This window comes from Marmota marmota, unplaced genomic scaffold (assembly GCF_001458135.2).
Source record: "Marmota marmota marmota unplaced genomic scaffold, marMar, whole genome shotgun sequence".
NCBI classification, from domain to species: domain Eukaryota; kingdom Metazoa; phylum Chordata; class Mammalia; order Rodentia; family Sciuridae; genus Marmota; species Marmota marmota.
In genome coordinates, this window is record NW_025999943.1 from 10,185,684 (window position 1) to 10,204,245 (window position 18,562).

Below are 18,562 nucleotides of genomic sequence, written 5' to 3' on the forward strand. Positions count from 1 at the left end.
TGCTCATGACCAGTGATCTTGGCAAATAATCTGGAGTCTAATTATAGACTTTTCAAGAATTTCACATTATGGTTATTTTTCAGACCTTCAGAAAACTTCTACCTTTTCTTGACTTCATTTTGACTGTTTCTCCTTTTTGATAATGCTGTTTGGAAACTGATTGTAGTAGTCATTGGTGAAGAGATGAAAAAATAGAAAATTAATATAAAATATTTATTAGACATGTTAATTTTCTATTTTTCCCCCCAATTCAGTTTTTAGTATAGAAAATATAACTCACTAGTTAAGGCTGGGTCTTTCTAGTAGCTTGGGATTTTACTCAGTTTGATCAGTAGCGCAATCAGAAAATTCATGAGAACTTCTCACCTTGTGTAAATGTGGCTCATTTTGTTTTAATATTTTGAGAAAAATAACATCAGCATGCTTGTGTTTATTTTTGAACTTGCTATTGGAGATGGGTCATCCTGCTAAAGGCTTAATTACTTAAAAACCAAAATAATTTAACAGCATGGCTCATCACAAATAGTAATGTTTAAGGACCAATTTAATAAGAGATTTTTCAGATACAAAGTTTTGTTTTTGCACGGGGTGAGAATCTCTTAGTATATTTTCTGATTGCTTTATATTTTTTATTTTTATTTTTTTTAAAGCTGTGTTATTTTTTAGTTCTTCATGCTTTGGAAGTAACAGTTGAAGAGAGGTGAGGAAAGTTTGTGAAAATTGTGATCGGTGATTAGCTGCCACCTGCCTGAGGTGTCTTCTGAGAGGAACTAACCTCTTTGTGGTGCTAGAGCAAGGTCACTGGATTAAAAAATGAACAGGTAATCATCTTATTCCTTGTCTGAAAAGTTCTAAAATTAATAAATGCAAAATGCCCAAGGTAATGTGAACTACAGTTTAAAGAAAGTTTTCAATTTTTTTCCTCAGAAACTAGTAAAGTGGACTATGTCCTTTTTCAAGCTGCCACAGCCATAATGGAAGCAGTTGTCCGAGAGTGGATTCTCTTGGAAAAAGGTAGCATCGAGTCACTGCGAACATTCCTTTTAACCTATGTCTTACAAAGACCTAAGTAAGTACATGGAGGAAGTACTGCTAAAATACTTTTGTTAAACTTATGTATCTGTCTTTTTAGAGTGAGCTTTTTTTTTTTTTTCCTTTAATGATCGGTGTATGTGATTAAACTCTATATGGGACTCACAGTTTAAAAACTAATTTTAAAAACTAAGTAAATAGAAAGATCAGAAGAGTAGAGGAAAGGAAATGGGGAGAGAAGAGGGGAGGGTAAGGGAAAGTACTGGGGACTGAATTAGAGCAAATTATATTCTATGCTTTTATAATCATGTCAAAATGAATCCTAATGTTGTATATAACTAATATAAACCAGTAAAAAGTCTAAAAAATTTTAAAAAGACTAACCAAAAAACCCCCTCATGCACATATGATTGTAGGGTTTTTGGAATTTAATAATACCTTTTCTTTCTTTTGGGGGAGAAGGATACCCGGGATTGAACTCAGAGGCACTCGATCGCTGAGCCACATCCCCACCCCTATTTTGTATTTTATTTAGATACAGGGTCTCACTGAATTGCTTAGTGCCTTGCTTTTGCTGAGGTGAAAGTGAATTTTTCTTCTGTACTTTAAACATTTTATAAGACTATGTATTTATTGTTTGTATGATTTCTTGAGAAAAATAATTATTCAGCTTTTGGGGAGAACTTGATTTACTAATTTTTTAATGTCTCCCCAAACACCAAGTGTTCTTTCAAGAACAGGCAGTGCACATTATATGTTCGCTGTGCATTTAAATACTTTCTCATTGACCTTTCCATGGTCAATGAGAAAAGTTTATTATGTAATCAGAAATGCACGAAGTTGGGAATGGTGATGATAAACATACATAAAAACTTAAATGCAGAACATTATTGTCATGCATTTGTTCTTATCAACTGTTGACTGTCAGTCTCTGAATTCATCTTATTTAGTAATAGTTACTGATATGACTTCAGCATTTATATTAATTTCTTTGCATACAGAAAAATGCATAAGAGTGAAGAGCCAGAGTTTGCTTAGGTTTTAGCGTTACCAATTTGACCTATAGATGAGCTGTGTGTGTGTGTGGGGGGGCAGCTATTGCCTATTTTTCTGATTTTTATAGAATAAGGGAGACTTACTCTTGGCTTTAAACTTTTCTCCTTCCTCCTTGCTTGCTTGTTTGGTTGGTTTTTATTTGGTGAGGCCATTTGGGTGTGATACTAGCTTGCCCTTTTATTGTTGCCATTTGACCATATTTGTTAGATCTGACAAGATTTTTCTTTGATCCTTCTGTATGTAACTAGAGGTAAGTATAAGTAAATAGAAGTCTTGACAGTGTCAGCAAGTGTTCGTTGCATTATTTTATTTCCTTTTTTTGCATACACCACAACTAGGGCATATTAAAATTTCTATTACAGGTTCACCTAGAGATATGATGTATATTTTGTTGAATTTTACAGAGAAGGATACTTATTTTGATATATTCTTTACCCTAGTAAAATATGTTGAAATCAGTTTTGATAATATATACTATTGAACAGAAGTTGAGATAACCTTGCACATTTATAGTTATGTAGTAAAAGAAAAGAAAATAGGCCAAGGCTTCTATGTTTATGAGTTTATATGTAGGAAGTTGTTTTGCTTTTTTTTTTTTTAAATCTTTTGTCCCCTAGACCTAAAGTGTTTTCTGAAAAGCAGTCTATTTATGTAACCTTGGGGAATTGATGTAAAACCTGAATATTCTCGTTTTTGACCGTGAAACAGGGACTTGGTAGCCATGTCTTGTGGTTAGGATCCAGATCACATGAGACTGAGTTCTGGCGCTCTAGCTGCTGTAGCCATCTCTGTGAAGCAGCCTTTCCTAAGAAGTCAGGATCACATGGGAGCTTCTGGCTAGATCTGTTTGTTAACACAACATAACTCCCAGCCTGGGAACTCAGAACTCTGTACAACTTGATAGACTTCAGTGTGTGACAGATTTGCATGGTGTTTATGTGTGTGCTTTCTTGTATTATCCAAAATAATAATTTGAAACTTTTTAGAATGGATTATAGGGTTCCATATTAAAATAGTTCACTTATAAATTTTCCTCCAAACATTTATTTGAAACAATTTAAAATGAAACTTCTTAATAGTACATTGAACACATATATACCCTTTTCTTAGTAGTGGCTTAGTTAACATTTCATCACATGTTCTCTGAGCCATTTGAGAGTATGCCTCACACATCATAATACCATATCCTTAACTACATGAGCATAATCTCAGTACTGTTGGCATAACTTTTATATTTTTATTATTTAATATATTTCTAACTCTTATTTGGAGTTGTTCATTTGTCTGATTTTTATTTATATCCCTTTTCCTCTTTTAGGTTATTTTAAAAAATATTGCAGTCTATCTCTTCCTTCAGATCTATTAAAGTGTGCTTTACATATAGTTATTTTTAAAAATCCAGAATTTAACCATAGATTATACATTGTATTTAGTTATGTCTCTTTAAATCTAGAATTATTCTGCCCTTTTCATCTTTCATGTCACAGGCATTTTAATCTTCTAGAATGCCCTAAAATGTGAGTCAAACCAAAAATTTTTGGCTTGCTACATAGGTAGAACACTACAGGTTGTATTGTATTGACTAGTATACCTTTGTCTAGTATAGTTGTGTACTTTACATTTCTTGCTCATAATTTTTTCTTTTCTATTTTTTCCTCTCCTATGGTAAAATTTATATGGCGTGAGATACATAGTGCTCTTCCATAGGAGATCCCTTCAGTGCTGAAGATTGAACTCATGGCCTTGGGCATGCTCAACAAGTGCTTAGCACTGGGCCACATCCCACATTCCACAGTCCAGCGCCCTCCCCCCAACCCCCTCTTTAGAGAGGCAGGTATAGATAGCATAGTAGTTGAGATAGGGACTTGTACCTGACTTCTGCCACGCTGAAACCCCTGCAAATTACTTGACTAATTTTTTGTGCATTCATTTTAGGATAATTAAATGAGTGAACAGTAGTACTTAACCCCAGATTGTCATAAGGATTAAATGTGTTAATTTTTGTGAAGTGTATGTAAAGCCTTGCATATCATAAGAACTCAATGCTATTATTTATTTTTTAATGGTTTCTAATTCTTGTTGATGGATATTTATAAAACTAGCTTTTATGTATGTTTTTAGTAGTAGTTTTCAACTTCATTTGTTTGTTTATTTAGTGATGGTACTAGGGATGAACCCAGGGGTGCTCTACCACTAGGTAAAAGGCCCACATCCACAGCCCTTTTTATTTTTTATTGTGAGACAGGGTCTCACTACATTGTCTGGACTGGCTTTGAACTTGTAGTCCTTCTGCCTTAGCCTCATGAGTTGCTGGGATTACAGGTATGTATCATCATGCCTGGCTTTATATATATTTTTAAATTTTTATATGTGTATTATGAAAGTATTTTGCCCCCCTCCCCCCCAAAAATATATATGTATAAAATTCTCTTTGGTCAACAAACATTTTTGTACTTAAGCACTTATTTGCCTACTGAATGAAGGATGAATCATTCAAATCTAATATTTTCAATATTTTTCACTTCAGGCTTGACCTAGGTAGACATATTTATTCATTGTATAAATGTTGAATAAATACCTATTATATGGCAGGCAATGTGTCTTGCTTATAATAGTGTTCTTAGAATGGTGGTTGATCTGGGAGATGAGTTAAACAGTATTAACAGATGTATCATGTTATGTGGGGGTGCCTTGGGAGCCCTTCGTAGTAACTTCCTGGACAAAGTGAAATCACAGTCTTAGCAGAGGGAGTAGAACTGTGTAAGAGCATGGATCTAGGAACTGAAAAAAGTTCAGTAGGTCTGCAGTTTTGAGTGTATGTGGAAGGAGTGAGGTTGGAAAGAGGAGCAGGCACCTGGCCATGAAAGGCCTTCCAAATGGATAACCATATAACTTATGTCTAAACTGGGACAGCTCTGAGAGTGAAAGTAAGCATTGTTAATAATTATGTGGACAGTAGGTAAATTGAGCCTGCTGTAGGAAAATCAGGATGGGCCCCAGAGCTGCTTGTAACCCAAGGGCTGTTGTATATAAATTCATGTTTTATGAGCCTTACCTTTAAGAAAAAGTCGAGAAAAGGTGTTTTAAATCTCAGTGCCCTTGTTACCAAATGGGTTTTGTAAAATGCTTCGACTAGAGGTAGGTATTTTTGCCATCATACAGAGGAGCAGAACCTAGATGGGAAACTTTAAGTTTGTTTTAGAATATGTATGTTTCCATAATATTATACCTTGGATAGCTAGAATTCTGCCTTTTCATGTGGATGGTGATGGGATTTATGATTATGCTACTGATTGGAGATGGATATTAGATCATAATTTTTCTTAATATTAGTAATCCCCTTTCCCCAAATATTTACCAGGGAACTCATTTAACCTATATTGAACACTGCCTAAAGTGCTTGATACTAGGCACAATCCGAGGGACATTTAATCCTTATAATAATTCTGTTAATGTTACCCTCATTGTACAGAAGAGAAGACAGAGGTACTGTTTTGCCCAGGGTCAGACAGACAATAAATTATGCAACTTGGACTTGAACATAGGTTTTCTGGCTTTGGAATCTGTACATAACTAGTAGGGAGGGTATCCTGGTCTCAGATATAAAGGGTATTATTATTAGTTTCAGGCCTAGTGAGAAGCTTGAGAATATTTTTATTTTAAATTTAGTTAAATGTTTTCATTATGATTTTTATGTTTTATAGCCTCCAGAAGTATGTTCGGGAACAGATTCTATTAGCCGTAGCAGTAATTGTAAAACGAGGATCATTAGATAAATCAATTGACTGCAAAAGCATTTTTCATGAAGTCAGCCAGTTGATAAGTAGTGGCAATCCCACTGTGGTGAGTATGCAATTTGTATGTATAAGTATTAAATTTTTTATTTTTACTTCACAGCTAGCATTATACCAATAGTAGTATGGACTTCTACATAAAAGAAAAAGTGTGCTAATAAATCAAGAAATTTTCACTGTTCAAGTTTTCTTTGTTTTTTAATGTGTATATATAATTTACATGTAGTGTATTTTGCTTTTGCATTTGATTGTTTTTATATATTGCCATAATATTCATAATCATCATTTTAATTGGTTGTAAAATATCTTAAATTAATATATTATAATATTCTTAGTCATTTCTGTTGTGCTCTTAACATCCATAGCCCATTAAAAATTCTTTTTTTGAGATAAAGTCTGAGTTGCCCAAATTGACCTTGAACTTGGGGTTCTCCTCCCCCAGACTCCTGATTAGCTGGAATTATAGGTCTGTGCCTTTGTGTCTGATATTTTTTCCCATTTTTAAATAAACCTTGGACAACTACTGTTTATTATAGAACTGTTTGAATTAAATATAAAATGACATTTGGCAAAACAAAAATCATTAATAGTTGCCTGGGATTGAGCTGCAGATACTTAACTCATATGATAACTGTTTCTAATACTTAACTCACCCATAAATTATATTGGCAATACCTGTTCATTCTGATTCTCAAGAATTAAATCTTTAAATATTTTTGAGTAGTTATTATTATTATTATTTTTTTTTTCCTTTTGCTTTCCACAGTTTTTTCTTGAATCATTTGAGAGAGATCTATGTGAGCCCATACATCATACAGTTCTTTTGGAATTCCTTTGCATCTTCAGTGGCCTCTCAGTAAAGGGCTGAGGTTTTTATTTTTTTCATGGTGCTGGGGATTGAACTCAGGGCCTTGTGCATGCTATACCCCCACCCCAAGTGTATGATTTTAATGATATACTTGATGCTTTGAGATTAAGATGTAGTTGTACATTTTAGGAGGGTTGTGTGCATTGTCCTTTACTTTTCACTTTTACGTCTGGCCTTTTACCATACATGACTGTATACTTATCTCACTGCTCTGGACATCTGCTAGGGTCTAGACTGAAGGAATCTATAAGCAAGCTTGTTAGAACTATGGAACTCACTTACTAAACACGCCCTAAGTTTCTTTCCTCCCCGTTGGAATTCACCAGTGATCAAGTGTTTATTTTTTTCCCTTATCAATTTTATTGAGGAATAATTTGCATTCATTACTGCATTTATTTAAAATGTACACTTCAGGAGATTTTTGTAATTATTTATAACATTAAATTATTACCAGAATCAAAGGTACAGAATATTTGTTGTGATTTTTATTGTGTGCATTTGTGTGTTATGCCATTTTTGTGGCAGATTTCTTTAAGTAGTGCTGTTCAGTAGAATTTTATTGGTTGGTAGAAATGTTCTATATCTGTTCTTTTTTTTTTTTTTTTTTGGTACTGGGTATTAAACTCAGAGCCACTGAGCCACTATTTTGTACTTTATTTAGAGACAGGTTCTCACCGAGTTGCTTAGTGCCTTGCTTTTGCTGAGGCTGGCTTTGAACTCGCAATCCTCCTGCCTCAGCCTCCTGAGCCACTGGGATTACAGACATGCGCCACTGTGTCTGGAACTATATCTGTTCTTTTCATTATGTAGGTACACTAGTGATATGTAGCTTTTGAACACTTGGAATGTGTGACAAGGAACTGAATTTTTAAATTTATTTAATTTTAATTAATTCAAGTAACCATATGTAGCTAGTGGCAACCATATTGAACAGGGCAGTTCTAGAGATATTGATAATCCAAGGATTTAATTTTATGCCCTTTTACCTTAATATTGTGAATATCTTAGTATTGTGAAATCTAATTTTTAAATTAATCTAATTGTTTATTAAACTAGAAAAACGTACATTTTTTAATCACCACATTTTATAAAGCATTTTGATTTTATGTAGTGGAAATTTCTTGGAAATGATCCTGTGATAAGAGTCCATTTACAAGTTTTGAGATGAAAATTATTGAGAAGATACTTTTTTACTTAACATTATTCTCTATAGTCTCAAAGATCGCTTTTATTGGTAGATGTGTTCTTCATTTCTGATGGAGAACTTAACTCTTGAAGGTTGATGCTTTAAGGATACCTCAGTAGTTGCATAATGACAGTCTTGTTATTTGTGCAGATTTTGATAGTAGTTTGCTTCCAAATTTAATGGCATGTGTGCAATCCAATGCTGGCTGTCACAGAGGGCTTAGAGGAAAAGTGCTAGCTACTATGGGCAGGGAAAAGGTTTAAAACAGAAAGTCCTACTGCATACTAGCCCTGAATGCTCTGAATCAAGTTACTTCTCATATTTTAGATTTTGCTTAACACATCTTGTTTCATTTTGACAGTCCTGTAGTTAAGAGTCTAGCTTATTGCAATGGACTGAATTTAAATTTGAGGAACTTTACCAGTGACGCTGAGATCTATCTATAACTAATGCCCTTTCTGTGCTAGTTTAGTGATCATTCCAGCTGGGATTTTGTTGTTGAGATTTGCAGCCTGTCTTCACCCGCTACAAGTAACCTATTGGCACTAGGACACTGCAAGCAAGGGATAAAGAGTCCCTTGCCTCTCTCAGGAATGAGCACATACTCGGGAATTGTGTTCTCTACTTCCTTTCCTCTGGGGTAATTTGACCCAGCACAAAAAGTAGTCCACTGCAAACTGACAATTGGGGTTTTCCAAGGCACTGAAATAACTGATGTTCTGAGAATGATTAGAACAGATGGAGCTGTTTAGTTAGAGAAGATTTTGCTATATTCACAGTGTGTATACTTTGAGAATATAAGTAGGTAAATTTAAAAATCTTATAAAATACTCCACAACAAAGATTTTCTTTTCAAAGTCAAATTTCTAATATTAGGGCCAAGAACTTGTATAGTAGTAAGAATCAATAGTTAGAGGTAGAATTTAATTTCAACATTGTAAGATAAATTGATTTTGATGACTACAATGAAAACATTAAAACTTAAATAATTAAAACTTAAATAAATAATTTCTATGGCAGGTGAAATACACACACTGGCCTTCCCTGTTTGTCCTTGCTCAGTAGCTTGAAACTAGCTCATTCAGCCTTTGGAAGAGTATTGGGTTTTGGTTGGTTGTTCTCCTGTGCTAATTTCATGAATGTGTTTTATCCAAGTTTAAGGGTAATGTAGTATATGTAATAAAGCACTGGTTTTGAATTCTACTTAGGTTTAAAGTGTAGCTTTGCCATTTACTGCCTATGTAACTTGAACAAATTATTTAACTACTATAGGCATATGTAAACTAAATGTGATGATACCATTTCAGGGACTGCTCACTAAGCAGTGTTTGTGCTTCTTCCCGTGTGGCTTTTCGCCCCATTTTTGTAGAATCTTTAGAAAGTGAACTATAGTAAATCATCTCTATCAAACTTTTAAATATTGAAAAGCAGAAGAAAGTATCCATAATGAAAACTAATTATTTTTATATTTTAAAAGATACAGATAAGTAATAGATGAGTTTCCTTTAAATGTTTTTTTTTTATTTTTATTTTTTTTTTAATTTTTTATTGTGGGTTGTTCAAAACATTACAAATTTCTTGACATATCATATTCCACACTTTGATTCAAGTGGGTTATGAACTCCCACCTTCACCCCATACACAGATTGCAGAATCACATCAATTACACATCCATTGATTTACATATTGCCTTTAAATGTTTTAAGAAGTAACTTACAGTCTTGGTTCACTCCAGAGAGTTTTATGGAAAGATTACATTCAATTCATAAAACTTTTTCTATTCCTTAGTATAGTTTTCCATGTGTCATGGTGTGTTCTTAGTGTAGTTATGCATGTATGGTTATTAAGTAATATGTTATTTTATGCCTGTCTTTGTGGGCAGGCTGTTTTACTTCTATGCTTATAAAAGTTACCGTGGTTACCTCATCTCAGTTGGCAACTGTCAGACCTACTAGTTTGAAAGGCGTATGGAAACTTTCTTTCCTAGGGAAGCAACTACATTTAAAAAAATTTTAAGCTAAGATTTAAGCTAAAATTTTTAATGCTTCATGTTTGTCTTCCCTTGTAAGTAGCAAGACTAAATCACTTTTAAAGGTGTTTAATTCAGCATTTAAGCCCCTTCACTCCTCTTTGCCATGTTAAAGAGAAGTGAGTGAGAAATTCACTTGTCTACAGCATTGCTGCCCCTGGATGTGATAGCCAAGTTAATCTCTCTTATCACAAAGTCTCATTGATGTTTGCTTAGAAGAGCAGCTGGAAGTCTGCTTTATGTATGGCAACCTTTCATAGTTTATTCTTGGTAATAAGGCTCCTGGGGCAAGAGCCAGGCTATTATAAGAGACAATCCTCTCTCTGAACAAGAGCATTTTATTTTGTCAGCTGGAGTTAGTGTTTGAGTTTCTTGTGCTTGTGACAGTAAGCTGGTGAGTAAGGCAAGTTATCTCTGAAGGGCCTTCCCCCACCCCCACTAGCATGAAAATAATGGCTTTAATTAGAAATGAGAATGCTGCTGTAAAGCTTTTGATGTGAAGACAAGAGTTACTTAAAATTGTTAGACAGTTTATTAATTTGAATTTTCAGTACTTCAGTGAAAGAAGACTTCTGTGAAGATTTTTTCATAACTTTGAGACCTTATGGCATTGCCTTCTATTTATTTTACATATTTAAATTTTCTCTTTGAAATTTTATAAAGAAAAAAATAAAGATCATATATTTCTTTTCCACCTTCCTCTTGTGTTAACATAATGATAAGCATAGAAATAAGCATTGATTAATTAATTCAAGGAATATTTACTGAGCATCTACTATATTACTTTAATGATGCTGTAGTTATGGTTATCTTTTTAAATGACAACTCTTTTAATTTGCTTGAACATAGATAACAATCAAGAGGCGTGTGTGTGTGTGGGGGGGGTGAAGACAAAACAGACGGTAGTTATTTTATGGTAATGGTAAAAATACCCCTTCCACTTTATCTCACCATGACCTGCTACATTGATATAGCACTTTCAGGTGTATTATTTAAATTGAAACTTAGGGCAATCATGTGAAATTAAGCAGGGCAGAGGGTAGTAACCAGTAGACAGCTGTCGCTACCTTCAATAAAGTGCCTTGTCCACAGTTTTTTGAAGTGGGAAATCTTGGCCTGTTAGAACCCAGATTTTTTTGGCACCTGGGCCAAACAGTAGGATTCTCATATTGGATGCAAAGAGTCCTTTAGAGTGTTTTTTACTTATTTACTTATTACAGTGTTTTTCACTTATTTACAATACAGGCTCAATACATTTTGTTATTTTGTTTAGTTTATCTGCAAATGAAAATGATAAATTTAGAGCTACCTGTTGGTGGTAAATTGCCAGCAGCAGTGAGTGACAGACAAGCTGCTTGTGAAGCAAACATAAATCAAAAAGTATGAATCTGACACCACTTTGTCAGAGGCTTACACTGTAGTTCCGAGTAGTTACTTTGTTCTAACATTAGGTAATAATTGCTACTGAAATAATTCTTTTGCAAAAGTGTATGATTTCATTAATACAGTTTACTCACTGCACTTAAAAATTTAATTCTTTGTGATCTGGCATAAATAAAGCATTATTTGTTAACCTCTTAGAAGTCTGAGATTTGGACTCTGGTCAAATTCCTGGTAACTTTAGTATGACAGTCTCATACTGCTTTTCTCAGTCAACTTTCATCTGATTTCACTGAAGTTGTTTACAAGAGTGTTTGTTTCTGAGCCTCCTCAATATTGGAGTCACTATTTCCAATACGATAATATTTAGTTCTTATCTCTATTATAGAATCTAGTTCTGGTTCTGCCGCTTAAAGTTAGAAGGGGAGTTAAGAGGTTATACACTTAGGATGGCCACTGAGACCTAAATTTCTGAGACAAGCAGTTAGAAAACTTCTACAAGGGTATGCACGAGTTAAAGTTTGTGATCTCTTCTTGGCAGATTTGATGCTTTTTCTCCATTCCCACTTTCTCTGTCCTGGAAAGGAGCTGCCCTCTGTTCTCCTTAGAGAGCTCATTTTTGGCTTGTTTCCCTACCTATCTTCATGACAATACAATGTGAGGGTAGCTTAATTTTAAGGGGATTTAATTGACAAACACTGAAAATGAGTAAACTTTTGTTACTGAGCCGTAGACATTTTGTGATATGTTTAGTACCCCTGTGAATAGGGAGAAATGTTTGTTGATATACTTTGCTCTCTTAATGTATAATTAATGCTTAATTATTCATCTTTCTTTGATGAATGAATTTATTCATTTGGCCCTTTTGTATAGTGTTTATTGTTTATGATGCTAATCTCATATCCTTACAGGTTTTCCAAATTAAAGAGAGATCAAACTACTTGATATATTTTAATGATGCAGATCTCTTTCTGAATTTTAGTTCTTTGGATGCTGATAATTTTTACATAGTTATAAACTATTTCTTCATGCTGCATAATTTTTATGTATTCCTTAAGTAGTATGTGGATAGAAAACGTTTTTATAGATTTGTCTTTTCCATAAGTATAAAAAGTAGACTATAAAATAATATATGTGGATTAATAGTAATGGTATATAAATAACATATGCATTAAGAAATAGGAATGATAGGATAATAGGCAATATTCACTTTTTCGTGTGCTTTTCTGAGATGAAGATATACTGTATTATTTTTCTGGATAAAAAAATTAAGAATGAAAATTATTTTTTTTTTCAGAGAGCTGTCTGTAATGAAAACTCATTTTGTTCCTGATTCTCATATATTAAGAATGGGGCTGGGGGGCTATAGCTCAGTTGGTACAGTGCTTTCCTCACATGTGCAAAGCCCTGGGTTCAATCTCCAGCACCACAGGCAAAAAAAAAAAGTACTTTTAGCCAGGTGCAGTGGCACATGCCTATAATCCCAGCAGCTTGGGAGGCTGAGGCAGGAGGATCGAAAGATCAAGATCAGCCTCAGCGATTTAGCGAGGCTCTCAAAATAAAAAAAAATTAAAAGGGCTGGGGATCTGGCTCAGTGGTTAAGCATCACTGTTCAATCCCCAGTACTCAGGGGTGGGAGGAACAGTATACTTTTATGGATGAATTTGTTCATCATTAGTATGAATATTCTCTCTTGGAGGAATGTATTTATTGCCAAAGCTTAAAAGCAATTTTATGCTCCTGGGGACTCCTTGTTTGTTCATTGAAGTTTGTAGCTAAAGGAGACTTAAAAATCTTTCCTGATTCTGAACTGCAGTAACCTTTCACCTGTCTTTGCCTTATCTGTTTTTTCCACTAATTTGTTTCATATCTTTTTTTTTTTTTTTTGGTACTGGGGATTGAATTCAGGGGCACTCCACCACTGAGCCACATCCCTAGCCCTATGTTGTATTTTGTTTAGAGATGGGGTCTAACCCAGTTGCTTAGCATCTCACTAAATTGCTGAGGCTGGCTTTGAACTCGAGATCCTCCTGCCTCAACCTCTGGAGCCTCTGGGATTACAGGTGTATGCCACCATGCCTGGCATTGTTCCATATCTTGACAATAAACATATGTGTATAATCTTAAGGAAACACTCATTTCACATTTAATTAAAACTTTATTGTATGTATTGAACATTTACTAGAGGTGTTTTACTGAAAATATTAATATGATCATAGTTTAAATGTGCCATTTTGTGAAGACACTCAATATATGGTAAGTTGTAAATTACTTGTGCAAAATTATTATGGATTGTTTATTTGTAAGGATGATGGTTTGTCTAAGGATGCTTCTGAATTTTTATGCTTGCCTGTTTTTTCGTATAAGTTGTGTGTGAATTCTATTTTCAATAAATTATCTCATTTTAGAGTCTCTTAAACATTTAGATATCTGTTCCAAGGTCCTTTTCACTGAATTCTTATTTACAAACTTTAGGTCAAAATCCAAGACTAACACTTATAAAAAATACAGGATATTAAAAATTGTCTCCAGAATCAAAGATCTTGAAATTCTCTTTTTTAGATCTTTATGAATTAGCTTTCATTTGAATTTTATTAATTTGATTTACTGTGCCTATTTACTGCTTTATTTTATACCTATTTTTCTGGCTATATTTAAAAATTAATGTTCTCAGTTGATATGATATAATTTAAATGTGTTTGTGAGGTTTCAATTACTGGCACTTTAATTTTTAATCACCATTTTAAAAGAAAGACTTTTTAAAAATTATAATTTTGTTAACTCATTTCTTTTTGGGGGGTGAGGGGGCACTGGGAACTGAACCCAGGGGCGCTTAACCATGAGCCACATTACCAATTTTGTTAACTCAAAAATGAAGTTATTAGGGGAAAACCTGCCATTGGGTCCCCTCTTGACTGTAAGAGTTCTGTTCTTCAATAAATTCTACTCTTAGAAAAAACAAAAACCAAAGTTATCTTACTCAATAAATTGAAGTCCCTCTAGTAAAATGACATGCCATAAACAGTTTTTTTTCTAGGAGAGGCTTTTGTGCTGGATTTCTCAGACCATGGTTCTTTTTTGAGACATGCAAAAGCAGTTAAACAGCTACTCTTTTGAAGATTTGGGGAGGAGGGAAACTTATATTTTAAAAATAAATATATACTTTAAAGTAAAATTTACAAAGTGTGAGAGTGGGTAGAGCGCTGCCTAGCATGTTCATGGTCCTGGGTTCCATCCCCAGCAAGGGTGTGCAGGTGTCCATACAAAAATCAGCCGAACACCAACACCTCTGTGTGTGTGTGTGTGTGTGTGTGTGTGTGTTTAAAGATAAATCAGGAGCACTCAGAGAACTTTTATCATTATAGAAAGCACCATTGATGGATACCTTCATATTCCTCAGATTATTTACAGTTACTTCCTGGTGTAGAAAATTCTGGGAAACCACTTTAATATGTGGAATTGTATGCCTGCTAAAACATATTAGTTATATAGTCATGCTTATTTTGGTTGAGATAAAAAGGTGGTAAAAAGAATAGGAATTTCTTTTTTGTTTTTACATTTTTAAAGGAAAATTTCAGATGTATATAAAGATAGATGAGCACTATGTCAGTCTCTCATGTAATCATTGCTCACCTTCAACAAATATCAACTCTTTCCAGTCTTTAGAAATTTAATTTTATATATATTTGCTAAGATTTGCCAAGATAAGCATCTGTAAGGTCAAGGTACTAACATCAGAAGCATTTCTGAGCAAAGATGCTGCATGCAGTTGGTGGGTGGGTCTGACTGTGTTCAGCTGTTGTATAAGCTTGCAAAAATAGTATCATCTTGACTTTCATCTTTCGGTTGTTCAGAGGTAGCAAGCATATTTCTTTTTAACCCCTGGAAAAATGCCAAAATAATTTGTATTGTTATCTCCATCTTTGGCACCTTGATTCTAAATAATCTATGAATAAAATTAATGAGTTGATATTCTGAGCCTATTGGAATTAGAAAGAAGGAAAAATCCTCATTTTTAATTTTTAACCTTTTTGAGTAGTACCTGATTGAAACTTTGGAGACTATTAAGTCTGTTTTAGTGCTCTCTTCATCACCAGCACTACACTAAAATTGGAATGAATACAGAGAAAAGAAAGATTAGCATGGCCCCTGTGAAGGGTGACATGTAAATTTGTGAAGTGTTCCATCTTTTTGGAGATTGAAATTGACCAAATTATTTTCATGATACAAATGTGCCACAGTGTCTCCCACCATTTTATATAATTATAATGTGTCAATTAAAAATTAATTTAAAAAGTCTTTTACTTTTCATCTGTTTTGAGATACATCTTACAAGCATCAGAACATTGAGTCAGACAGACTTGGGTTCAAATCTCAGCCGGCTTTAGGTAATACTTACCCTCTCCAAGTCTCAGTTTTTTCAGTTGTAAAATGGGATCTAGTTTGTTGTGCGAATTAAATAAAATAATGCATTTAAGATTGATTATTTAAAAATACCATTTGAATTTTGTGATTAAATAGGAGTGTATCCTAAGTTCAAGGCCTAAATGAATTTGTACAGCTGGAATTGACAAGTATTGTTAACACCAGGCCACCCAGAAAGGAGAGCTAATCTTTGTTTTGTCATATCTGATTTTCTGACTGATATAAGATCTGAAGATGTAATGGATAATCTTTTTAAGATAGAATATGTTCTATTATGTCTGAACAAATATTGTATTGAAACAAAGCATTGAAAAAAAATAATGCCTTAAAATTATTTCTTACCAAATACAGCAAACACTGGCCTGTTCTATTTTAACTGCACTATTGAGTGAATTCTCAAGTTCAAGTAAAACTAGCAACATTGGACTGAGTATGGAATTCCATGGTAACTGCAAGAGAGTATTTCAGGTATTAGCATTTTTGTTCTTGTGTTTTAATTATTGGATCGTTTTTGTTTGTTCCTAATAAATGAGAACATTTATGTAATTGAATGATTGCTAGTATCCAAGGATTTGTGTTGTGATTTCATAGAATATAGTGAAGTGATAAGTTTGGGCAATGTAGTTGACAGTTTTAAAAATTACTTATTTAATTCTAGTCTTGAAACAAAACAGAAGATATGACTATAAAGATGCCTTATTTTGTTATTAACATGTTTATATATAAGTGATTCAATTGATAGGATTCTGCTGGTCTTAAAAATAGGACTGGCAGAATGCCAAAGAGGGCCATGTATTTAAAATGTTATTGCAGATGGTGTGGGCTCTTTGTCTCTCTAGTAGGTATTGTTTGGCTCTGGAGTAAAGTTATGTGAAGGCATTGGCTTAAATCCTAGGGCTCTGCACTATAGCAACTGACTCCAGCTCTGCAGTAGTTGTCAAAGACTCCTCTCTATGGAGTAGCATTTATATTATAGTAAAACGTGTCACTTGAAAGCATACTCTAATATAAAAATTCTGAGTAGTCCTCAAGATGGAAAACGTTCTTAAGGAAATAGTGTCTTCCAGTGGGAATTTTAAGGTTCTTATTTGTTTTATTTTGTGGTTCTAAAAGGGAATGCATTTTAAATAAGTTTTAGATACAAAAATGCTTGTGATTTATTGATGATAGGAAGAAGACCTTCGTCAGATCTTCATGTTAACTGTTGAAGTTCTGCAGGAGTTCAGCAGGCGGGAAAACCTCAATGCGCAGATGTCTTCAGTGTTTCAGCGTTACCTTGCACTCGCCAATCAAGTCTTGAGCTGGAACTTTCTTCCTCCAAATTATATCCTTTTAACAATTGAACAGTATTTTTTTGTGCTAATATTCATGGATAACTTAATTATAACTCAAAAATCATTTGTCTGCAGGTTTTATAAAATGTGTTGTTGAAAGAAAAGTTTATTTTTCTTTAAGAAATGAAGTTTAAATTTGTTTTATCATGCCACATTACAGTGGACTGCTTAGAAGATTTTAAATTCCATTTACTATTTTATAGAAGAGAGTAGAATACGTGGAAGCATTTGGTGACTAATGGGGCTATTGCTAATTTAAGGAGGAGCAGTAATCCTTGACAATTAAAAGGGAAAAGGTGGTAAAAGCATTTTTATTAAGAAACAACCATTTTCTCCCTGTATTTGTGATTATATTAAATTTTAAGTCTACTTTGGTTAACTTTATGGATATTATTCAAATATAGATATAAGTTAGTAATATGTTTATTCTTCAAAGGCCTTACCAGTTTAAAAAGATGAATATTTCATATTTAGGAAATTATTTATAATATAAAATAAATTTAAATGTGTTATAGGTACATACATCTGCTTTTTAAAATCAGTTTCTAAAGTAGAAAAATTTCTATTTTAGAAAGCAGTTTCTTAAAGTTTATAATTTGCTATTCTAGAAAATCTGCTGCCTTTTGGTAGACTGAACAGTAATATATAATGGCTACCCATTTGTAGCATAATTCAGTCAGACAAATCTGGGTTTAAGCCTCAGCTGATGTTAGGCAAATTACTGAACCACTGAATCTTAGTTTTTAATCAATGTAAGATGAAGATATGGATTGTTGTATGGTTTAAATGATATAGTACATTTAAAACATCCAGGATTAGCTACTGTTGAGATAGCATCTTGAATAAAATAATTCATCGGGTAACTAGCTATGTCATGATTCTCCTTGATCTAATACACTTTTATATGGTATGGAAAATTAATGTAACTTGTTTTAGATGTATTTAATCAGGCCTTTCTTAGGGATCTGGGGCTGGGATTATGCTCAGGAGAAAAAGTCTGGTGATAAGCAAATAGATATTAAGTCATATCAGAGATTTTGGATGAAACTCATCTTTATTCTATCAGAGCCAGGAGCTACTACATTCACGTACATAGAATTTTAACAAATTGTGAAAGCAAAACTGGGATTTGAAGGCATGTGGTGGGTCATAACCTTTTCTTTTATTTTCAAGTTACTGTATATATGTAATAGAAAACTATGAAAGGTTGTATGGGGTAAAGTGTCTGTGACTTCTCACACAGAGTTACGGACAGTCAATAGTGACTGCTTTGAGGGGTGAGGCTTACACTGAGTTTAATCACTTTATCCTTTGTCCCTTATTCTTTCATCATTTTCCTCCTAATAACCAATTTTGTATTTTTAGTATGTTAACTTAATTCTTTTTAAGAGGCAAATATTTTCTTAGCCTTGTTTTTTTTTTTTTTAAATTCCTCTTTGAGTTTGCATTTTTATTTTT

At 33.6% G+C, this 18,562-nt stretch overlaps 1 protein-coding gene and 1 pseudogene across 1 annotated transcript in view; both read left to right on the forward strand.

Moving 5' to 3' along the window:
• The window catches only part of Xpo4 (exportin 4), a 112,944-nt gene that overhangs the window by 35,421 nt on the left and 58,961 nt on the right, over nt 1–18,562 (forward strand). Inside the window, exons 3-6 of the mRNA XM_015499309.2 lie at nt 928–1,069; nt 5,793–5,931; nt 16,122–16,238; nt 16,941–17,094. Of these exons, the coding sequence (XP_015354795.1) occupies nt 928–1,069; nt 5,793–5,931; nt 16,122–16,238; nt 16,941–17,094 (552 nt within the window). The remainder of the gene's footprint in view (nt 1–927; nt 1,070–5,792; nt 5,932–16,121; nt 16,239–16,940; nt 17,095–18,562) is intronic.
• LOC125616354 lies at nt 15,425–15,538 on the forward strand (annotated as a pseudogene).